This window comes from Pezoporus flaviventris, unplaced genomic scaffold (genome assembly GCF_033815535.1).
Source record: "Pezoporus flaviventris isolate CSIRO_AGI_PZ_B2104156 unplaced genomic scaffold, CSIRO_AGI_Pfla_v1 ptg000001l, whole genome shotgun sequence".
NCBI classification, from domain to species: domain Eukaryota; kingdom Metazoa; phylum Chordata; class Aves; order Psittaciformes; family Psittacidae; genus Pezoporus; species Pezoporus flaviventris.
The window spans coordinates 48,585,372-48,609,421 of NW_026892549.1; the positions used below are offsets into that span (position 1 = coordinate 48,585,372).

General features: G+C 39.2%; 4 protein-coding genes across 4 annotated transcripts in view; 3 read left to right on the forward strand and 1 right to left on the reverse strand.

Moving 5' to 3' along the window:
• Positions 1-6,893, forward strand: part of GTF3C3 (general transcription factor IIIC subunit 3) — a 43,335-nt gene extending 36,442 nt beyond the window's left edge. Inside the window, exon 20 of the mRNA XM_061457181.1 lies at positions 6,806-6,893. The gene's annotated coding sequence lies outside the window, so the exon portion shown is untranslated. The remainder of the gene's footprint in view (positions 1-6,805) is intronic.
• Positions 1-23,284, reverse strand: part of CCDC150 (coiled-coil domain containing 150) — a 37,686-nt gene extending 14,402 nt beyond the window's left edge. The window contains 10 exon segments of the mRNA XM_061454066.1: positions 935-978; positions 1,688-1,817; positions 3,169-3,285; positions 3,516-3,584; positions 4,159-4,337; positions 4,443-4,449; positions 5,016-5,235; positions 5,616-5,945; positions 6,957-7,083; positions 22,891-23,284. Of these exon segments, the coding sequence (XP_061310050.1) occupies positions 935-978; positions 1,688-1,817; positions 3,169-3,285; positions 3,516-3,584; positions 4,159-4,337; positions 4,443-4,449; positions 5,016-5,235; positions 5,616-5,945; positions 6,957-7,083; positions 22,891-23,284 (1,617 nt within the window).
• PGAP1 (post-GPI attachment to proteins inositol deacylase 1) overlaps positions 1-24,050 on the forward strand; it is a 164,333-nt gene that overhangs the window by 83,622 nt on the left and 56,661 nt on the right. The gene's annotated exons all lie outside the window — the stretch shown is intronic.
• HECW2 (HECT, C2 and WW domain containing E3 ubiquitin protein ligase 2) overlaps positions 6,890-24,050 on the forward strand; it is a 175,702-nt gene continuing 158,541 nt past the window's right edge. The window contains exon 1 of the mRNA XM_061457064.1: positions 6,890-7,012. The gene's annotated coding sequence lies outside the window, so the exon portion shown is untranslated. The remainder of the gene's footprint in view (positions 7,013-24,050) is intronic.

Genomic DNA, 24,050 nt, shown 5'->3' on the forward strand with positions numbered 1-24,050 from the left:
GACTAAGGCAAACCGCTCTGTTGACCTGACTTCATCTAAGGTCTCAGGGGTACAGGGCTCTTCAGGACTGCCTGCAGCAGAGTAGACAGAGACAAAGAAGGCATTCAGTAACTCTGCCATCTCTGTATCTTCTGTCACCAGGGCACCCATCCCGTTCATCAGTGGGCCTACATTGCCTCTGGTGTTAGTTTTATCTGCCATGTACTTGAAAAAGCTCTTTTTGCTGTCCTTGACCCTTCTTGCCAGGTTTAATTCTAAGGAGGCCTTAGTCATCCTAGCTGCCTTCCTACATCCTCTAGCAGCAGCCTTATATTCCTCCCAAGTGGCCAGCCCCTCCTTCCATGACCTGTAAACTCTCCTCTTCCACTTGAGCATACCCAGCAATTCCCTATTTAGCCATGCAGGTCTCCTGGCCCTCTTCCTTGATTTCCTACGTGTCGGGATGCTCCGATCTTGAGCTCGGAAAAAGCAATCCTTGAATGCCAACCAACTATCTTGGGCCCCTTTACCTTCAAACAGCCTTACCCATGGGATTTCCCCTAGCAATTGCTAGAAAATTCAGTACCCAGTTAACCAAGCTTCTGATTTTTTTCTGTAGTATTAATCACCAACCCATTTGTCTCCTTTATATGCAATGCCTGTGCTACCACAACAGTGTTTTGTGGCCAGTTCTAGCTTTCCAAGGCAGGCATTCATATCAGTGTTTTGATATTTCAGTAGAATACGAAAGTTAAATCTTTCAAAAATAAGTAGGTCAACCCCAAACTGGTAAAATAATAAAATAAGACATTCAGTGGTTAGTAGCCTTGGTTGCACTTGGCATTTGTCTACATAAAAACTCTGCCTCTGAATGTTGTACATTTGAAAGGTCTCACATAGGCTGTTCTGATCTTTATTTAGCTGTTTTCCTCACCAATACTTGTTTACAACTTACTTTTGTTTCTTCACCAAGCTGGGAAATGATACAGTTCCTGGAGTCTAAAAATAGGAAAGAATGTCAGGACAGACTTTATTATCTGTTTGGTAACTTTAAAAGGTGACATTTTGATTTAAAGTTTATCTGAGTTACTGAATATGCCACAAACAGGTAAGACTGCTACAAATATGCTGTTCTTTAATAATTTCCTTGATAACTTCAGTATTTCAGCAAAATTACTTTGAAAAATTGATTCCATAGAGTAATTGTAATGTATTTAATTTTTAAATGAAGCATGCCATCATGCCAGTCTCCTACATGTACCACTTCTGTGATTGCTTCAGCAAACCAAGTAACACTATGACTCTTACGCAGTTGCCAGGTGTGTAAGAAACTGACTTGTGCCGACTGTAACCTGCAGCCCATATACAAAATTTTTGTGCACTGATAAAGAAAACAGTAGTTAGATCAGATCCCTGCTAAAACCACACAGATCTAAAAACAGAAGCATTTTTGTTGGAATTTGAATCAACCTGCCTATAATATTCTGTGCTTTATAACATACTGGGAAAATACAAAGACAACAAAAGACAATTCAGCATGAGTAGGGTAGGGAGGGAAATCTAGCCAAAATGTTGTGATGTCCAAGGTATCATCAAAGACTCACTCAAAAGTTCCTTCAATTAACAGGTCTGGTGCTTGTTTCCTCTCACTGTGGAAGCAGAAGACACAGAAGGGCTAAAAGGATGTGACAAGAATCCACTGTCATACCCAGCTCAGCTTTCAGTTTTGTGCACTGTTGCTCCAGCTGTGCAGTTCTTTCCTCTTCCTCTTGCAGCCTCACTCGGGCTAGCTGGAAATTTTTACACAAGTCTTGGCAGTCCTGGTGTAGTATCTGTACCTGCAATAATATTACATGTTATTCTTTAAGACGCAGAATTCAGTCAGGCAAACCTACCAGATTTCAGAGCCTAAAAAGTTAATCTAAGTGGAAAAGATAAAGCCTGGTCAGCTTCTCTTCTCTGCTCATCCCAGCTTTATGCAGAAGACTTATGGCAAGCAATTCTATATATTTCTATATGTAACACAGTGTATGTGTGCTTATAATCATCTTTACATGACAGGCAGAATCTAACAGTTTGTACAATTAAGATTACAGAAAAGATCAAGCTATAGAAGATGAAGATGAATGCAACATGGTCAACTATACCCATCAACAACTGACAGATTAATGAAACTAAGCCTTTGTTTCTCACATGACATATGTAATTCATACAGTTCAATAAGGTCTCCATCATTTTTCCACTTCTGCTGTAGAAGAACACAATGATAAAAGGCATGTAGGGGGGAAAAAACCCAAAACCAACTGGTAATTTCTAACAGAACTTTGTATGTTTCAGGGACACAGACCTTGATGATGAGCAAAAAATAAAAAAACAAACAAACCTCAGTTATTCAAGTTTTGATACTTTGCTATTTGCTTTCTTTCATCCTTACTGAACTGTTGCTATGAATTCAGAAGTGTTAGAGTGACTGCATGTGGCTGGCATGTGTGTATACATGCAGAGTTATTAAGTGAATTATGCGTAAACCAGTTCATTTCTACTATGAACTATGGCCTCTCCCCACACTCCAAAATAGCTAGATAATACAAATACAGCTGAGAACAAAGATCTTGCTTTGTCATTATGGCAGTTAATGGAGAAAGCATTCTTACTCCCAGAAAGTTTATGATCTCAACAAAATATTTTTCTGTTTATTGGTACCCCAGTTATAAAGACGTTTGTACAGCCTGGGGAAGACAGGTTAAGGCAGGATCCACCTATGTCCCACAAATGTAAGTGGCAGTTACAAAGATTATAAAGTCAAATTCTTTTCAGTTGCACTGAATGATTAAAGGAAGGGGGAGTGGTCCCAGATTAAACTTGGAACATTCAGATTGGATGGTAGAAAAAAAATCTTAACTGGAACATTATGGTAGTACTATCAAAAATGCCTACAGCTGCCATGGAATTAGAGTCTTCGAACAGTGCTGCTGAACAAATCCACCACTGCTCCAGTCCAGTGTTTGTGATACTCCGACTTTGAGCAGGAAGTTTGACTACATGATGTCTTCTGATCAACACTTGTACAAAATGTTGTAGTTATAAAGTGTTTTAACTGGTTTCTAGGAACGACATCCAAGTTCTTGCTCTTCCTCCCCGATGAGAAAACGAAAACAGACACAAAAGAAGACTGAAAGTTTCTCAAACCTGCTTTTGTTCCGCTTCTACTATTGCTTCCATGTCCTGTACATAACACAACACAGTTGCATGGGATTCCTCCAGAGACTGCCGCAGGCTGATCTCCTGGGAGAGCTGTTCTGTGAGCTAGAAAAATAAACACTTTCTGACCCAGATCTAATTAGACAGATTGAACAAATACTTCAAGAGTATATATGAAAGATGTTCTGTCTGTATTTAGTTATGAGCATGGCTGGCAAGTTCCTTTGGGTTCTGCATATTCCCAAATTGGTCCCAGAATATTATTTAAGAATCTTCAAAGCTTTAAACACTAGGCAAATTTAGCCTCCTACTGAGCTCTTTGCTCCTGTACTTACCTCCTGAAGTCTACAGTTAATCTTCTGGTTTGTGTTCCTCAGTTCCTCAGCTGCAGTTACTACATCCATCTAAAGAAGATGAAAGGAACAGATATTTTTACCCTGTCATGTTCATAACTATTGCAAAAGGAATTTATTTATTACCTATTTATTATAGAATACAACTGCTGTACTAACACCTAGGACTTCATTTCTATCTCCAGCCTCATGTTCTCTGTTCTAAAGCACTGAATATAAGAGTGCAAGCGCTAAGAAGCAACACATTCTTTAGTACAGTTAATGTGATTGAGTGACATACTCCATTGAAGTTCTCTTCAGGGGAGATAGTAACAGAAGTGTAAGACTGAAACACCAGAGAAATTCCTGGAAAAACAGAAAAGCTATTGAGAAAAGCTGGGATGAACTGAAGTCACAAAGATGACAGAATTACATATCCCAAATATTTTTATTCTTTATTTCCTATGTGATTTTTTTTGGAAGCACAGAATCTCATTATCAAATGGTTTTGCTCTTACTGCCAACAATATATCATAAACTCCCTTTTCCAGCTGAATATACATTCTGTTTAACTATATCAGAGACGACTGTACTTAAAAACAAGTCTGTTCATATTTGAAACTACTGGAAGATCATAATCTTGTACCTTGGATGAAGTTGTAATCTCCAGAGCAGTACTCAGTCTCTGAACTTCTTCTTTTGCCTTTTCTTCAGCCTCTTTCATATCACTCAGTTGCTGATGCAACTTCATTGTTTCTTGCTATACAGTCTTCATTTCTCGCAAATGCGCCTCATGGAGTGTACTCAAGCATTGTTCCAATTGGGCTGCACAGGAAAAGACAAAAAACTTTCATTGACAGAAAAAGCATTAGTAGGGATAATGAAGAATGAAGTAGTAACACCCTTCCCCCCCCCCCCTTTTTTTACTACCTGTGTGCTTGTGTCGTGGTTTAAACCCAGTCAGGTAATTCGTTCGCTCACTTCCCCCCCCCCCCCCCTTTCTTGCCCTCCCCCTGCTCTCGGAGGGATGGAGAGGAGAATCAAAAGAATGCAGCTCCCACGGGTTGGGATAAGAACAGTTTAGTAACTAAGGTATAACACAAATCACTACTGCTACCACCAGTGATAATAATGATAAAGGAAATAACAAGGGAAGAGAATACAACACCTCAGCACCAGCCAACCGATCACTCGCCCCCCCAAGCCCGACCAAGCTCCGACCGATACCTCCTCCAACCCTGCAGTCTCCCAGCCCTTCCGGCTAACTCCCAGTTACATCCTGGGCATGACGTGCTGTGGTATGGAATACCTCTTTGGTCAGTTTGGGTCAGGTGTCCTGTCTCTGCTTCCTCCCGGCTTCCCCTCCTCCCTGGCAGAGCATGAGGCTCACAAAGTCCTTGGCCAAACCAAAACATCTCTATCAGCTCTGTTCCTGAGCCGAAAGTCAAAACACTGCACTGCACCAGCTACCAAGGAGGAGAAACATGACTGCTACTGCTGAACCCAGGACAGCTTGGAGTTCAGCTTCTTTTCTGCCTGCAGCCGGAAGATGTTTGATTTCAGTGTCTGTACAACACTCTCTAACTGACACATTCGATTCACCAGCATCTCACAGTTCTTCCACAGTGTATTTTCTCCCACAAATGCTACCCTGGCCTGCACAGGGCTAATGGCTGGGGGACGAGCGGGTGTTTCTGAGGTCTCTGAGTGGAAATGCTCAAGGCTGAAAAGGAGAAAAGACTGACCTACTCTGTGTACGTAAACCCACCTGACATTGCATGTACGCGTTACAGGTGTGATTAGATTAGAAACCACGTTTCACAGAGCTGGAAGGTTTCCAGTGACCCCAGGTTGCTGTAGCCTGTTCTTGCTGATACTGCCAGCACCAGCTCCTTCATGGAAAGAAGAGTAAAGCACAGCAAAGGGGTGAAAAGAGGATTGAGAAGAGGAAAATGAAGTAATATCCGAAACTGCAACTCACAGATTGGTTTGGGTTGGAAGGGACCTTAAAGCTCAACTAGTTCCAAGTCCCCGGCAATGGGCAGCGACCTTCCACTAGACCAGGCTGCTGAAGGGGAAAAACTTACCCTGCTTTCTCCTTACCTCTGCCCATTGATGCCAAGCTCCTCCAGGTCTCGCACCAGGGCACCGGTTTGCTCCTCCACCATCTTCATCCTCAGGTGGAGCACCATGAAGGCCTCTGGGACGGTCACCCTGACTCTCATGGGCACGATGATTGGCCTGGCCATCGCCGCCCTGCGGGGACCCGCCCCAGCCACGGCTGCGGTACCGCCCGCACTGCACTCCCACCGCGGCCGATCCCGGTGTCCAGAACCTGGGACAAGGCCCCCGGCGGCGCATGCGCAGCAGCGCGCCGGGCAGCGATAGTCTCCCGTCAGGGAGGAGGGTGGTTTGAGCCGCCGGCGGGGGGTCCTCCGCAGTCAGGGTGCGCCTGGGGTGCTGCTGGCGAGCGGTGTCCTGCGGTGCTCACAGGACGTTCTGCTTCGGCTCTCATCTGTCCCGCCACGCCGCGCCGCGCCTCCTTCACACCCGGCTTCCCGGTCCCCCTGGCCGGGCCCTGGGGGGTAAGGTCGGGGCGGAGCGCGGAGTCCCCCTGGGCCCGGTCTCAGGCGGGAGCGCGCAGCCGGGCCCGCCCCTATCGCGCACAGGCGGGGGGCTGAGATGTGCGGCGACTGTTGCGAGAGCCCGTGGAGGTCTTCAGGAGCGCTCCGTGGATTGCGCGTTTTGTCTCCTCATGCTTAGGTAGCTCTTAGAAGCATGTTTTACAACAAACCGCTGAATTATGGTAGCGTTTGAAGAGGTTTAAAGTCAGCTTGCAGGGTGTGTAGGGTCAGACCTCTGAGGGAAGATGCCCTGCAGGAACATAATAATAGTTGTTCCGTGCATGATCGATTTACTTCATATCAAATGACGCTCGCTTTGGGCCCTATGCAAGAATAGTATTTTATACTTAACAGGCATACAGTCATTTAATACAGATGAGCAGCCTGAGTTGCACTGTCTCCACTGTGTATTGGAGGTGTCAGTCTTTTACAAACCTACCACTTCTGTCTACTGAGGTTCATTTTCATGCAGAGAGGGAAACTGACTTCGCAACCTCTTGGTTAGAACGTACAGCTGTGAAACTGGCAGTATGGTGTCTGAAGCAGGCATCTAATAGCAATGCTACAACCAGTAAGCCTTAGATATTCTGAGGACTCAAGCAAAAGCATTAAATATATACCTGAGATTTTTATATTTATACCTGAGAATCTCCCTTTCACTTTTGGCAGCTCATCTGGCTTCTGAGGGGCATCTGTGTGAGACTTAACTCTTCCCATGCATTAGACAGAGAACATGAGCACCTAATTCCCAGATAAGGATTTTGCACAGGATAAAGCATCACTTGGCAACACCTAAATCACCGTGGCAATACCTAAAGACCTTTCGACGACCTGTCGCTTGGGCTCAGCTTCGCCTGACACTTCTAATATGTTGCGGTAACACTGTTGAGATATTTGGGGTGAACTGGTTTGTAGGGCGTGTCGAGATCCTAGTCTTAAATACGTATCTGGAAGTGAAAAGTAGATTTTACAACAATTTCAAATCTATCTGTAGATGGCAGCAGAGAGGAACTATTTTTTTTGGAGTATCTAAACACGGTGACTACGCGTTTTATAATCTGTGCAACTGCAGCTGGTGCCTATTCATTAATGCTGCAAATTTTGCATTCTGTTGATGAATATAATTGTTTTGATTTAAGGATCTTCTGGCATGACTGCTTTAGTTTGGAGGAAAGGTTGCAGCTTTTCTGAGCGAAAAGAGTGACTCTGCAGACAGGCCAATGCTGCATTTGATCAGTAATGTATGTGTAATAAAATGATCCTCAGCTGATGCACAGATGTCATTGCTCCACTTGAGAATTTGCTCCAGGAAGCCTTTGCCTGGGGGATGTTGCCAGGAGGCTTGTGAAGAAACGTGGGATGTGAGGGAATATAAAGAAAAAAGAGATTAAAAATGATAAATTAAGTAACTCTTAAGCTTCTCACCTAAGGAAGAGTTGCATAAATATCACTGAATATTAAAAGTAACTTTTTTTTTATTGTATAGTTTCTCAATAACTACTGGTGTTGTACTTCAGCTGTTCTTTAATCAAAGGCTATTGATACAATAGCAATGTAGGGATGCCTAGTTTATGCAGTAGAATAATATGTGTTGGAAGTGAGAAGATAAAAGAAAAACTGGTATGTAGGTCAAATGGAAACTATTTCAGAGATCCTTTCATGAACTAAGGTAAGGTAACAAAGTTTGACAGAAAGATAGTTAATTCTGAAGGTGTTGTATAAATTTTGAAACAAACAGATCAAGCTCTATGCTTAATAAGAAATGATTGGTCTGAGCTTTTTAGTCATATTCTTTACTTTTAGACATTGGTGTGTAGTTCAGTAAGACTAACTTTGTATAAAAATGTAGAACGTACACATCAAACTGTAGCATGTTTTCCACAAGAAACTTTTAAGATGACTGTGATCAAAGAATGGAGTGTTGAAAGCTGAAGTGAAACAATTTGATGTCCTTTTCTGCTCTAGCTATTCTGTCCACAGTTTCACTGGAGTCTTCAAAATAACCTAAAACTGGCATTTTCTTTTATTTTTGATGTCGTTTATATGGCAGTAGAAGATGGGGCAGGCAAGTGCATTATGATGATGGGCCACCTACTGTTTTCTTCATATCAGAATAATTTCCTCTAGTTTGCCTGGTGGCAAACTGTGGCCTGGTGTTTTCCTACATATATGCCTGGTGGAATCATCATTGCTGCATGAAGTTCCAAGCTAAAATGGAATAGAAGAATGTTTTGGTTTGTGGTTAAGAGTATAGGTGTACTATTAAAACACCTATGCCTTCTGTGATGTGTACAGCAGCTCACATATCTTAGTAAAACTTTGATGTAAATTAGATATATTAAAAAAAATAGGATAATTCACATCATGTTTTTATTATTGCTGATTGCAAATTTTTGGGGAAATGGAGCTTTCTCTGGGAAGTTATTCCATATTCCAGTAGAGTCACTTCTTAAAGGTGACATTACATTTTCCTTTCTCATAATGACAGTTTTTTAGTTATAGCCTTTTTACTATGCTGATATCTTCCTTCAATTTCTACTTAGATTTACCATGTATTTGTAGATAATTATGTGCTACAAGTGTCATTAGTTAACAGAGTTTTATTCCAGCACATGTAAAATACTTTCCTTTTTCATAGTTTCGTTGATCTTTCTTGAATTCCTTCTAGTGTAGTAGAATAGAACTGAAGTCTTTGTTCAAGGTGGAGCCTGAGCTGCCAGCGCTATCTTTGGAATTCTTTTCATCTCGCTCAATTGCTTGCTTATGCAGAACGCTTTGGTATGAAGGTAAATCAGAGAGCAAACACTAATGCAAAGATCTCTATTTTTGATTCCTTGGATGGTATGAGAGAAAGCTGTAACAGTAGGTAGAACTTTAAGTTTGAATTGAGAGGTGGGATAAATCAAATTTGCTAAATCCAGGTTAGCATTCTGCAAAGGAGTGTCCTTTGTAGGAGTAAGAGCCTCCATTCTGTTCTATCACTGCTGTAAATCTGCTTTGCTCGAGTGTTGCTTCAATTAGTTTCTCCCCTTTTTTATTGCATCAAATACAAGCTGTAGAAATTGTTAGCTGAAAGTTTCCACTTCAGAACCCTGCATGACTTTTCTTCACCCTGGCTGATATGTTTTATCATCAATGAGATACTACCTCCTGAGTTCACTTGGCCCATTCTGCTGAGCTCCAATGTGTTTTAATTTAATTCATATACAAGTAGATATGTGGTTTTTTTTTTAATTCTCATCACTTGCACACTTTGAAGGATATTAATATAAATATGCTGAAAGCACTGTTCTTTGATCCATCCTTAAAACTCCTACACTGTTATGTCTGCAAAACTTTGTGAGAATTCAGGTTATCAGTGTATTTCTGCCACTGTGGTGGTTTACTGGCAATAATTTTGTACTTTGTGCTGCCCAGTCTGTTTGCATCCATCTGTTCTTTGTAGAAACCTGTGAGATTTTTAAGAAGGCTGGAGACCAGCTTTTGTGTAGAGTGTCATGAAAAGATCATCCCTGGCTTAGTGTTATTAACTGCTATAGAGTCTTACAGTAAATACATTATTAGATATATTGCATAATAATGCAGCATAAGTATTCTATGTAATGTATTTTTTTCCTCCTTATGCTGCCACTATTGATAATCCTAATTTTGCATACCAGATAAAGAACAACGTTCTGTTTGTTATCTCTGTATGTTTACCTGCCTCTGATCTGCCGTCTTTTCCCCTCCTCCCCTTTTTTATGGTGAGCTAATACAATATTAATTCAGTTTGACAGCTTTGTCTCAGACAAGAAGGGATAATAGTCAACAGCAGACAACAGCAGGATCCTGAGATACCCAACTTGAGTGTTAAATCAGCACTGCTGACAGAATTAATCTTTTTTTTTTTTAAAAGAATGGCATAAGAATATTTGTGCAAACCAGTGAACGTGAAGTTAATGTTTCACTGAAGATGCTGTTGTATTAAAATACTAATCATCAGAAGACCACTTTTGTTTTTCAGTTTTCTACTTATCTTGTCAGTGTAAACTTAATATACCATGCTAATACTCTGATCCATTTCACACAGTGTAGATCAGAGAAAAAAAGGGAGTATGGATTAGGCTTTTAGGTGCCTAAACGTAGAAGTCTAGTGCTGGTTTAGGTATTGCAGGCCACTGAAGATACTCTTACAGGGCTAGCAAATGATACACAAAATGTAAGGGGGTTCCAAGCAAAGGGAAGCCAGCTGGAATTCTTGAGGTTGTCTAAAATGGCACTAGACACCTCTCTGTAAGCAACCAAATACCATTTGTCTAAAATGGCAGTAGACACCTCTCTGTACACAACCAAATACTATTTGGGCTGTCCAAGTAATATTTTGCATGTATCACAAGGAAAATAAACATGATAGATGATTACCAGTGTTTCATTCATCTTCCTTCAAGCATTTTCTTGTTATTGAGTTTTATGAAAGCATAATTCAGATTGGTATGATTACTTTTTCTGTTTGTTTTCCTGTCTGAGGTAATCTGTAATACCATTAGCATCTTTAGAATGACTGATGATGATGTCACACTGAGAATTATGAGTTCAAGGACATAGACACTAGGAGCAATAATCTAAACCCATCAGATCTTGTATGAAGACCTATCTTTAATAAGAAACATGCAAGGAGAAGATTCTGTCTGTGTATGTGTGTGTATGTACATGCATGCAGAAAATATAGTAATAAATTTGTATCTAAGTTGCTGTGAGGGTGGTGAGGCACTGGAACAGGTTGCCCAAAGAAGTGGTAAATGTTCCATCTCTGGCAGCATTCAGGTTGGACAGGGCTGTGGGCAACATGGTCTAGTGGAAGGTGCCCCTGCCCATAGCAGGGGCGTTAGAACTAGATGATCTTAAGGTCCTTTCCAACCCTTTCTATGATTCTATGATTTAACTAACTAAGCCTTCCTACATTTTGATAGGACACACTGAGTTACTAGGTACTTTTCCATCCTATTCATCCTATTGCTTTCTCCTAGAATACTGGGTGGTTTTTTTGTATGCTGTTGAGCCCAGACTGCAAGCGTTATAGAAAAAGTCTCAAACTTTAGATGTGTATAAATGCAGATCTGATTGATTCTCACATGTAGTTTATCTTTACAGGAGACCCTAGTATCTGCAGTTCAGAACACTGTCAAACATTTGAAATATAAATACAAGTTCTGCAGCTGTATTGTGTTTACTTTGTAGACAACTAAGAAATGTCTAGTTAAAATGATGCTAAAATAAAATAAGACTGATGTTTCTCCTACTTTGATTTTCCTTTCAATGTACTACAATTTCAGTAATTAAAAAATGAGCATGCTGTATACATCATGTTCAATGTTCTGGTTGTGAAGGTTCACATTCTCTAAAACAGAGAGGATACAAAACTCTCACTTTGCTAAATCAGGAAACAGGCTATAGAGCACTAGACCAAGGGACAATCAATATCTTGAAAATGTGTCAGTTTGCTGTCCAGCTCCTCTCTGGGAAGTCTGTGAAATATGAGAAGGCATCTATCTACTCCTTTAGGAGTATATAAAAGTCCTATTGCTGCAAATAAAGAATAGCACTCAGGCACCCAGGTTTACTTCAGCAAGTGGTTATAAGCCTAAGTGGCATGACTTATCATTTTTAACTTCTGTTTACAGCACTAAGAAATTAGAAGAAATAATAACACTTTGATATCATTCCTGTTTTGTTCTGAGACAGGCAGTAGAATCAGGTTCTGTCTTAATTAGTTCCTGTCAGCTTAAACAGACCAGCTCCACATCTCCAGGGATTTAGCATTAAAAACTTAATGTGGCACTCGACATTCTTTCTCTTTTACCTTTCAGAGACAAATACCCTGTTTTCAGGCACTGAACTAAAAGAATACAGAATTAAAGTGCAATCAAAGTGTCATTGTACATGACAAGTTAATGCATAGATTTCCACAGATTTTAAGTTCTATGACAAGTCTAAATGACATCTAAAACAGTCAAAGATGATAATCCTGCAAAGACAGAAATGTTTGTAATTATTTCAGTTGTCATTCCTAGCACCTCTTTCCCTGAAATCAAATGAAATCTTACCAGAACATTTAGTACACTTAGATTATAGAACAGTGACCTTCACTCCTGCTGAGAAGCAGTATTTCATGTAAGCAGAGTACAGTGAATTCTGTTAGGTGTTTGAATCCATTTTGAACAGATTGTCAGTAGTACTCCTACGAACAGTACCATTCCTTACTTGCAACTGTGTAATTCAACAAAGTGTGAAACAATTGCATCAATTTTGTAAAAATGAAAGAAAAATTCTGTTCTTTGTCAAGTTCTTTCTCATCCTTTAGAAGCTGGCGATGGAAATGTTGATTTCTAATCCAAGAAAAACATTGTAAAAATGCAAAAAGATTTATAATAGCTTTTATTGTTTCCCATATTATGACTTTCTATATGTCCTGGCTGCCTGGCTTAAAACCTCCAGTCGCTGTAAGCAATATCACACGTTTCAGTTGTTAAATCAATACGAATGCTCTTAGTAATATTTTTTTCCTATTTTTAAATTCAAAACCTGAAAGCTGCAAATCCTATTTAAGTGCTTTTTGTAAAATAGAATTAAATTCCAAGTAAGGATTTGCCTCTTAAGTGCTTTTTGTAAAATAGAGATAAATTCCAAGTAAGGGAATTAAGGTCTTGCCTTAATGCCTGTGACACATAAGCTTAATGTTTCTGCTGGCCTATTTTTGAAGTGCAAGAGTCTCTAAGGGTTAAGACAGTGACGTGATAGATAGAAGAGGTAAATGACTGTTGTCTTTTCAATTTATTACTGGAAAAATGACTTCTTCAGAACAAGTAAACAAGAAAGCAGGGGAACCCCATCAGATATTAAGTAGCCTCAGATTTAAACCAGAGATGCACAGAAAACAAAGGCTTCACACAGGATACATTAATTTTTAATTTAAATTTTATATTTGGATTCAGGAGTTGTTTATGAAGTCCCTAAGAGGAAAATTTTCTTTTCAATACAATCAAAAGACAGCATATATTTTTGGGAGGGATTTTGACTTCGTATTTACTAAACCTACACTGTGCATTCTTTGAAGTGCTGTGCTATTTTTATGTGAATAACCAGAGACTGCTGCATAGCTTTGGTGAGCGTGGCCCAAATCCTGGGAGTTGCAGACTTACAAATGCTGTAAACCAAATGCATGCACAAAAGGAGAAATATGGCCTTTTTTCCCTTCAAATTCTTGTGTCCACTTTGTACAGAATTCATTTGTCAGCTGGGGCGAAAATATCATTTATATGGTCCTTTGGGGGCTGAAATACACGAATGAGGGATTTGAGCCTGGATTTATGCCAGCAGCAGGGAAAAAGGAGAGGAGCATAACCCACACCATTAGCATCCATTTTATGCTGGGATCCTTGAGGGTCTAATAGAGTATACTGGAGTGCAGTGCACAGTACCAGTTCCACACCAGAGAATCTGGGGTCTCTTATCTCTTAAAGCAACTTGCATCATTAGCAGATATTAACACAGCCAACATGTTTAGTTATCTTGAGTAGCAGAGTTTAATTTATATTCCAGACTTTAATACATTCAGCAAAATGTATCACCCTGCTTACTATTTTGAACATCTTGAAGTTTATCTAAGCAGTACTTAATTGTTTTATTTTTCTCTACTGGCTGTCATTTTTGTTGATGTACTTATGAAAAGGTAATAGTCTGATTAAAAGGCTTAACTGCATTTACAAACAATGCAGGGTATTCTGTACTTCCAAAAATGCAGTATTTAATTATGTTAAAATGCAATTGCCCTAGATACTGCTTTATAAAATACTATTTCTCCCTTTAGACCTTGTTTACTTAAGTGCTCGCGGATTTTATGTTCTTAACTCTCTACGTCAAACTGCAGATGACATACTGTTCCACAAGAATACTGATGAATGAATAAAATTCTTCTGCTAACACTGACCTTTGGCAGCTGCTCACACCACAGGGTTTGATGTTTTGATGTTTTGCTCCTGAATTTTTTAAAAGCCACAGACAAGTACTCTAGCTCTAGAGTACTTAGGAGACTTTGTAAGTGACTTTTCTGCCACTTACAGAGGTTCATGTGATTGTGGAAAGAATGCACAATTGTATCCAACAGAGCAGAGTCAGACAATTTGAAAAATATTACAGAGTAGGAATATTTTTCAGTAACTGATAGGCTGCAGAATGCAATGAGCACAGTTTCTTACCTGTATGCTCAAATTTACTGAATTGTGCAAAATAGGGCTGAAATGGTGGCTTTTACTGAAGTCTGTAGCACTTAATAGCTGAATTTACAAAGACAGAGTTTTTGTCCATTATATTTTGTAATCAGAATCCATTACTATGTACATGAAGGGTAAAATAAGTTATAATCTCACTGTGCATTTTCAAGGTAATCACTATTCTTAATAGAATTTGTGGTTGAAGACAGTGTTCTGATCATTTGCTCAGGTGTCCTGCAAAAAGTATCTCAGAAATGGTTCAGTCATAATTAATTTTTCCTTATGGCAGAAGGATGGGCTACACCTGTATAAGTAAATCCATGGTCAACAGACCCTGGCTGTATCCTAAACAAGAGATGATGGCCTTCTTGTGTAAAGAATTGTATTTACAAAAAGTAAACTACAGATTCATACAAATACATTTTTGTGTGTTAGCAGCTATGTGTTGTTGACTTTCGACAGGTAAAGGCAGAAATTAGGCCATATTATTATAATTTTTCTAATTAATATTTTAGATGAAAATGATACGTATGGTAACATTTTAATTTAGTACAACTTTTTTTGCCTAAATGCTAAATATTTATCACATGCCTTTCCACCAAATAAAAGAATGCAACATTTTCCATAGACTTTTTTTCCCCAAGTACTATCTGGTCCTTGGATTTTAAAAAAGGTTTGGAAGCAGTGTACTAAATGACCTCTCTCTATTCCTTCCCATCCTTTCCAATATATCGGAAAAAAAAAATAGGAAAGCTCTGAACATACACAGTGCAAATAGACTGTAGAAAGGATGTACCTTTGTGCTGTAGAACAGAAAACCAGATCTTGGTGGTCAGGTGCTTATATAATACCAGATATTTTATACCAATGTTTGCTAGTTGAGAATCTGATACCAGAATTTTTGGGATCCAGCTTAGGTGCTGTTTTGTGAATGACTCCAGCTAAACCATTTAATATTTTCATTTGTCCTTTGCTATACACCTAGCTAAGAATCCTAGCCAACTCCTGCAGTGTCTTATCAGTGTAGAAAGACTATGTTTTGCAAAGTGACTGAAGCTTCTTTATTGAACTATATGTGTAAATAGTAATGATAAAACCACTTAATGCCAGAGCAGCAGTCAAGTTTTTGCCAAGCCCCTCTGTTAGGGTAATAAAGTTTGCATTAATCTGTCAAATCAAGAAAGAGCATTTTCCCTCATCAGGGTTTAATGGAGCACATTTGGAAAGGTCATAGAAATAGAATAGCCATGATTTGCAGTGCGCCAGTATTATTCAGTAGACTATGTAAAACCCTAAATGCTGTAAATATACTTTTTTATATAGTGCTGGTAGTAAATTTACAGTTGAAGTTGGTTTTAAGTAGCATTCTTATTCCCACATTACACTTGCTATGTTAGAGGTTATCTACTGTTCCATGGGGTTTCAACAAATGCGTGACATGGAAAAATGGGACTATATAAAAGTTTTATAGTTTTATTATATTAGAAGAATATTTCAACATTTATGAAAATATGAATTGCAATGATGAGGTGACGCTTATGAAAAGGAAAAACAAATAAACAAAAATCTTCAAATGAAACCAGTTTAACCCTTCAATTACATTTCTTCCCCTCAGTATATGAAATCATCAGGGGAAGTTTAATCTCTTTGTAGCAATAGTTATAGTGGAATCTGTTGCTACATTGCAATGGTGACTGCAAAGGAATTAAGCCTCGTGGATTACAATACTGCAAATTATGTTTTCATTTTTTTTCAGCGAACTGAATAGATGCACTCAAGTATACTTCTAATAAACAAGCAAAGAAACCCCCTGCCATCTGTCTATAACCATAGTCTTCCATGGAATTTGAAGTTAAGCTTTTACAATGTAACATAAAAGCTTTATGTTTGACTCACTTCATTATTGCCAAATTTTGGTTTAGGATTTTCACTATAAACAACTTTTTTTGTTAAATTTCTATTGCCTTAAATAATTTGATGGGGAAAAAAATCATGTCCTACTTCAATCTAATATTGTATCTGTGGCTTGGTCCATTATCAAATAAATGAAATATGCAATCTCGAATGAAAAAGTTACATCTTTTCCCACGCAGTTGCAACATTTTATGTTACAGATCCTGATATCCTCTCCAATACTCTCTTGGATGAAATTCCTACTGGATTTATTCTGAAGTTCTTATATTTTATTCCATTCTTAGCACTTTCAGACTTAAAGTCATGGACTGGTTCATGAACTTAATGTTGCACTTCAGTGTGATATAAATGAATTTACAAAGCATACAGCTAAAAGTAGAAGCAAGGTGTCCAGGGAGTAGAAAATAGTTGATGTTTAGATTAGAAACAACAGTGTTGTGCTTCTAAACAGAAGTTGTCTCCTTCCTTTCTTCTGTGCTGTCTCTTCCCAGTCATGGGATCACCTGCCTCTCGTACCAGATTTTGTGCCACTTGGATTGCATGGTGAACCCATTCAGTTTGCTAACTCAGCAATAAATCCCATGCTTTTAGTGGGTAAGTGAATGGGGGTTAGAAAAATGGGTTAGAAAATGTTCAGTTCTAATCCTCTGGTTCAAAGATCTGAGGAAATAGCAAGTCCTGGACACATTCCAGTCAGGGACTGATAAATCTTTGCCTAATTGACCATCAACCATATGGTACAGTTCAAAGGTCTAAGCAAAAATGCTTCTTCATTTTTAAGCCCTGCATTAGTGTGCTTGCTGTGGGAGAACCCATGTTTCTTTCCCTGCCACTTTCTGTTCATGTGTCAATCTAGTGCTTCTCAGACAAAAAATAGACCTTATACCTTCAATAAATACAAGTTTCAGAAAGCTGCTCCAAATGATGTGTAATTTGAGGCAAATTAAGAGGTTTCACAAATAATACATTAATAATATTCTCCAAAATATAACAAGTTGTAATGATGATTTTTAAATAGTTACATTATCTGGAATATTTGTTTTCTCTGAATGTCATAGCTGGCCTTGTAGAACTAATGTTATAACTTCATGTAGAAGTGGTATCTTCATGCGTAAATAGCATTCATTATTAAAAGGAATATTATGTGGAGATGATGTTTTCTGCAGTAACGTATTATAGCATTTTACTGAAGTTATTCAGACACCTTTGATGATAGTGTACTAGAGTACCATGAATTAGCCATCAGGGCCAAACTAAGTAACATTTATTCTCGATTTTTCCTGCTGCATTCAGGTTTTCACTAGGAAATAAATTCCACTCATGCTTAATAAGATGCATTAGCTTTGAATTAAATGGGCTATTCAAATCTGATTAGAACAGACTTATAAGAACTTGGAGTCCTTTTTCTATTCACTGGTAAAATCCACGTACAAATATTCACCTTGCAGAATACTCACCTTGCAGTAATGTGGTCAAATACTCACCAGATCACTTACATAGCCTAACTGACATGATCAAAAGTCTCCAGTGTCTTTTATCAAGTATATATCTGGCATCTTTGTCCCCTCAACAAGAGTCCTTAGGGTGAGATAAATTTTTTCATGTGCAGCATGTTGATGTGTAAATCCAAGTTTCATAATACACAGTTTGTTTGTAATAAGGACCCACTTTCTAATCCCTGAAGCAAAGTACCAAAGTTTGGACAAATGGACTGTAAGTGAAGTATAAAATTACCTTATAAAACACAAAACAAAGGCTTGCACCTATCAACCAAAAGCAACAGAGGGCTGTTGATGAGTCGAGAATGATATAACCTGTGAATTCTACTGTAGAATAAAGAGAGATGACATTTTAGGTGTTGTATAAAGCAAAGTAGGCAAGGCCATAGATGTAGAACAGTGTGCTGCTTATCTCAACTTAGTAATGCTGCTATAAAAACAAACCCACATTTGTCAGTGAGAGAGACACTTGTATGTGGTTTTGGTGCTCCTGGAATAATTGCCATGTAGTAGTTTGGATTTCTGCTCTGAAATTACACACCAGCCCAATCTTGCACAGGAATTAAATGATTGCCTAATACAGTGATGTGAGCTTAGCTGAAACCTGACAGATATTCCTGATCCAAATATGCCAGGATAAGAGTTTAATCTATTCAAACTGCACTGCAGGTGGCCTTGCAGTGTGTCATCTGCGTATCAGAATATTTAAAACCATAAATAGTTGCAGAGATTTCTCTGTGCTTCAGTTTTTTAGGGAGTTTGTGCAGCTGTACTTAGGACTGCTCTTATTCTAGCCATTATCTTCGAGTTTTGAATGCTTATCTCAGGAACTCCTGTTTTTCTTGGCTCTAGGCTTTCAAACCACCTGCAGGGATTCAGGTTTAGTCTCTGGTACACAGATTACATAAACAAGAATTACTTCAGATTCAGCAGTATATACCACCACTCCTCTAAAGGTAACAGGCAAACAGTTACAAGGTATAGCAGTTAGCTGTACTCTTGATCACTCTGGAGTTCTTACTGTGCCTTATTTCATACACTCTGCACTGTATTTTTATTACTCTGTAAACCCAAATATTTGTTTGTTGTTCTTTGCCAGGGTGAAGATTTTTAATATTGTTGCGTCTTCTGATGTTCTTTGTTACTATCATTTCTTCTGTATGTGTCATCACACTCATCTCCTGAGCCATTTCTAAATTTGGAATGTGATTGTTTTTCACAGATACATGTGATGGTTTTGCCTTCTGATGCTTGGTTTAACTTGTAGTGCATGTTTAAATTTGTCCCTCTTCAGTTAAGCAGTTAAGTTTGTGTTTGAATTTAAGCACATGCTGAATGCACAAGCACTTTGAGGCATGTTAATACGCCTCATTGTGTCTTTAGTTTGGAGCCCTTATTTTTATATGTTGTTCAGCTGAGGTCCCAATTCTCAGTCCTACTGGTTGCTACACCACCACACCACCAGGTCTGGGTGTTCTGGGCGTTACAGGCAGAATCTATAAGACTCACAATTCTAGTTTTTTGTTTAACTTTTTTGTAATACATACAGCAGTTGTTGGAAATCTGAGCAAGAATTTTGAATTTTGTAAGACTTTTCTATTATAAGGCAGAGAAACATTATTTTTAAGAGAAAAATGCACCTACAGGTCTCCTTCTACTCCTGTGGTTGTTCTTTGAATGTCTGTTTTATGAACAAAAGTATTGGCTCACACAGCAGAGCGGCCCAGTGAACTACTGTTAAATAAATATACATTAGGAGCAGACAGATTGCAACATTTCAAGGTGGCCACATAGCTTACACTACATTAAAAAATTAGAGTAAGTTAGATTTATATTTTTGTGGAATGTATGTTGTCATTGATATGAACTAATGGTTTGCAACTGCTGTCTTTCCATGTGATGACAAGGAAAAAATGCCAGATGAAAATTAACATTATATGAGATTAACATTATATGAGTTTATATTGATGGCTGTTAGGATTTTGTGGTTGTCTTTGTAATGGTAATGCATGTGGTTATGGTGACACTTGTACACAGAAAACTAACTGAACACTGGCTTTAAGGTTACCATTGATGGATATTATGCTGTCACTGAAAGAATGTCTTCTCTACATAAATTTGGCAAAAGAGCTTGGGAAGGTAAAGCCCTAGTAATTCCACTATTCTGAATTTATTTTTTGCCAAAATAACAGTCTCAGTATATGTACTTTAGGCTCTGTGGATTCTTACATATAAACTTACAGTCCTTTCATAAATGGAGGAGGATATAGTGGGCAAGAAAGCTATTGTGGATGAAAATCATATCAAGTATTTATTTCAACTGGGATTTTAAGAAGGTTTAGCTGGATTAGGCACAGGCAAAAAGCGTCTTTGTTCATTCTTCAGGCTTTCAGGGTGGTTTTATTTTCTGGCATTAATGTTTATTCATTCTGTGCAGGATAAATGCGGCTCAGGTGTTTGACAGTTCTCTCTCAGTTCATGATCAGTTAAGTTTCCATTGCTGCTCATGCCTGTTAGTGAAATGTATATTCATGTTACCCTGTTTGATGAAGAGCAGTGAAGCACAAACGTCTCCTGAAGAGAAGCTTCCACTTGCAGTGAGAAGTATATTATTTCTGCCTGAGCTGCAGGGGCATTTTCCACCTCTGCTAATTCCAGATTCAGTCCCATGTAGGATGCAGAAGGAATTAATGTCACTAGGGTAACCTGCTGCCTGGTTGCCAAAGAAATTACTGCTTTCTTCAAAATCCTTAAAGGAAATTCATTGGTAGTACAGCTCACTCACTTAATGTCTTCTGTATATTTTGTTTACTAAATGCATCTATGTGGTAATTGTTGCTGTGGTGGGAAGTGGTAAGGCTCCTAAAGAGATCATTTGAGGATTTTAGTCAAATTATTGACAAATGTGTAATTCAAATGACCATTGTTGTTGCCTAGAAAGGTGTAAACTAACATGAAGTGGGGCACCAGATAAATACTCTGGGATTCGAATCCTAGTGATATTAGTGATGTGGCAGTTCTGTGCCACCTGCTTGAGCCTTTTCTGCTCTCTCTTCACTGGGAAAAACCAGGAATTGTTCCCCTACTGTCAGTACAGATCTTTAAATTCTGATACAGGTTTGTCATCCTCTTTTCAGCCTCATTAATGTCTTGATACCTTCATAATCTTTGTATCAGTTGTCTTCTCAGCATGGTATCGGACTGTTTCCCCACAGACTCCTTTTACTTGCTTCAGCAAGAGTATTCCAAAGATCAATGTGTATATTTTCCTCAGTTATGGAAGCTCCCTGATTTTACAAAAGTATGATCCATTAGTACTGTAACATACTACCTCAGTACACATTCCTACATGTACTGCAGGCTTTCTTTGCAGATTTGACTGACATGTTTACAAGTCAAATAACAAGATCGTGAAAGTGTGTTTTACAAGTGACATTTCAGTATGACTTCGGATGCAATGTGTATGGATCTAATCCTATATTACTTGCCTAAGGATACAGTTCTAAAATTAAATCTCTTCAAGTACCAACAGAAACTGACAACTGCTTTTATCACCATGACTTTAACCCCAGTTCAGTAATCTTCATATACATTTCAGTAACTATCTGGAAGCATTAGGAACTGCAGCAGATTTCATTTCTGTAGGCAAGAACTATTTCCATAATTTCATACAATGCTATTGGTAGGAGATGGCTTTAATATTTGTAATGAATATACTTCTTATTAATGGTTTAATATTTTCTAAATCAAAACTTGGTCATGTGTTTATTTGCTTTATGTATGAATGTTCCTCTAGGTCCAAGACCAGAAGGCCAATTCAGGTAAGCACCTGGAGATACCCATAGGATTTTGCCAGATTAGGGGTCTCTTCTCTGTACACCAGAAGAGTGGAGAGCTGCTGTGAAGCCCCTGGCCTCTCTGACTGGATAAATGCCTGCCCTGGCACCAGGTAGTACCAGATGGTTACAGCTCCTGAGGGCCTATGGACCATCTGCAGGTGGCTGGAGCAGCAAACCCCAGGCATGCTTTCCCTCCCTCCCTGTGCCCTCCCCTCTCTCTGCTCAGATTGCAGGGGTATGTGGCCTCCCATGGGGTGGGCAACTCCACAGACACTCACAGACTCTTTTATATCACAAAAATCCCCAGCTGGGGAATTGCAGATGGTTTTCACTCTCATTAAGTCTTTTATGCAGCACAAAAGCACCAAGACAGGCCAGAGAATGTCCTGCTGATTTTGGCACCTAGGTTGATTCTTTCAGTTAATACTTTCACCTGCTGCACAGTAAACTCTCCAGAAGTCTTGTGAAACATTACAGTTCCATCCCATGTGAATGCTCTTCCAGTTGATCCTTTTTATGCTGGGCTTTTTAATGATCATGGCAAAGAAACTCTTATTTTGGGTATTCAGCTTGGCCCACTGTCTTACAGAGAATTGATTTGCTGGGAAAATACAAAATCTTCATACAATATAGGACAGGATTTCTTGCCTTTTAACGCTTCTAGCTGTTACATAGCAAAGTTTCCCTCTCAAAGGGCATTTTTCTTCACACACTCTACTGTTGATCACACAATGCTAGACCTTCAGTAATTATTCATCAGGTTCTCGTTTGCTGTAAATGATAACCAAAAGGAAGAGAAAGGAGATGGGAAGTTCTGGAATATTGCTTTATTTTCTTTAGTTTTTACTGAAAAGTAATATTTTCCTTTTTCTATACTTGTCTCTTAAGTATTTCATAGACTCATAGACTACCAGGTTGGAAGGGACCTCAAAGATCATCGAGTCCAACCTTTCTAGGCAAATCATGACCTAGACTAGATGTCCCAGCACCCTGTCCAGCTGAATCTTAAAAGTGTCCAATGTTGGGGAGTCCACCACTTCCCTGGGGAGATTCCAATGGTTCATTCTTCTCATTGTGAAAAATTTTCTCGTATCCACTTGGAATCCCCCCAGGAGTAACTTATGCCTGTTACCCTTCATCTTTTCCATGTGACTCCTTGTAAAAAGGGAGTCTCCACCTTTTTTAGCCACTGTTTAAATACTGGAGCATGATTATAAGGTCTCCCCTGAGCCTTCTCTTTAGGCTGAACAAACACAATTCTCTCAGCTGTTCCTCATATAGCTTGCTGGTCCTTGGATCATCTTTGTGACCCTTCTCTCGACCGTCTCCAAACTCTCCACATCTTTTCTGTATAGTGAGATCCAAAACTGAACATTCCAGGTGTGGCCTGACAAAAACCATGTAGAGTGGGATAATGACTTTGTTATCTCTGCTGCTGATACCCTTGTTGTTGTAACCCGGCTTCTTGATGGCTTTCTTTGCCACAGCAGCACACTGCTCACTCATACTGAGCTTGCTGTCCACCAGGACCCCGAGGCCCTTTTCCACAGAGCTGCTCTCCAGCCCTGCAGATCCCAGCCTGTTCTGCACTCCTGGATTGTGTTTACCCCAGTGCAAGACCTTACACTTGTCCTTGCTAAGCTTCATAACATTCTTGTTAGCCCACTCTTCCACACTTTGTGTGGGAATTAAGTAATGCTGCCAGGCAAAATATATATTGCTTTTGCATACTCATGTCTAATGACTTGTATTAAAATTATGCATAGAATCATAGAATAGTTAGGGTTGGAAAGGACCTTAAGATCATCTAGTTCCAACCCCCCTGCCATGGGCAGGGACACCTCCCACAAAACCATGCCACCCAAGGCTCTGTCCAACCTGGCCTTGAACCCCCCCACCAGGGACGGAGCATTCGCAGCTTCCCTGGGCAACCCATTCCAGTGCCTCACCACCCTAACAGTAAAGAATTTCTTCCTTATATCCAATCTGAACTTCCCCTGTTTAAGTTCTAACCCTTTACCCCCTGTCCTATCACTACAGTCCCTAATGAATAGTCCATCCCCAGCATCCCTATACCCCCCTTCAGATACATCTTCTGTTAAGTTTCCAATGTCCAAAGTTAAAGCAGCTGAAAATCCCTTTTTAAAGAGGGTGCATCTGTGTGTCAGTGTGTTACAGGTTCTCATCATATACAGAATTTTAAGGGCATTAATCAGAAATTTTGGATGACCAATTTATTTTTATGGTAAAGATTTTTCGTTTGTAGTATTCTGCAGGGATTTTTACTAAATAATTGATGAGGATGACTGAAAATTGATTTTCCTCCAGTGAAACCTTTTCCAAGAACATTCTTTGGAAGTTTCAGTATTCTAGTACTACTCCAGCTATTTTTAGGTCCTAATCTCCATGTGAG